A 206-nucleotide genomic window follows, 5' to 3' on the forward strand; every position below is an offset into this window, starting at 1 on the left:
TTTTTGGAGGGTTTAGGAGGGTCTAGGGTTTAGGAGGGTTTTAGGGTTTACGTGTCGGGCTTCAGTCGCTTGGGAAGCGTTTAGGGTTTAGGGTTTAGGGTTTAGGGTTTAGGGTTTAGGGTTTAGGGTTTAGGGTTTTGTGTGTTGTAGAGGAGAAGTCAGCTGCTATGAAGGCATACAAAGAGCAACTGGCGGTGGAAAAGAAG

The 206-nt window shown here is 47.1% G+C and overlaps 1 protein-coding gene across 1 annotated transcript in view; it reads left to right on the forward strand.

The window, feature by feature from the left end:
• Positions 1 to 84, forward strand: part of EMH_0091620 (tRNA (guanine-N1)-methyltransferase domain containing protein, putative) — a gene marked incomplete at both ends in the record, with an annotated part of 2,143 nt that extends 2,059 nt beyond the window's left edge. Inside the window, one exon of the mRNA XM_013501750.1 lies at positions 66 to 84. Coding sequence (XP_013357204.1) covers positions 66 to 84 — 19 coding nt within the window. The remainder of the gene's footprint in view (positions 1 to 65) is intronic.
• Between the last annotated feature and the right edge of the window lie 122 nt (positions 85 to 206).

Source organism: Eimeria mitis, genomic scaffold, assembly GCF_000499745.2.
Source record: "Eimeria mitis Houghton genomic scaffold, Emh_scaff7477, whole genome shotgun sequence".
In the NCBI taxonomy this organism is placed as follows: Eukaryota; Apicomplexa; class Conoidasida; order Eucoccidiorida; family Eimeriidae; genus Eimeria; species Eimeria mitis.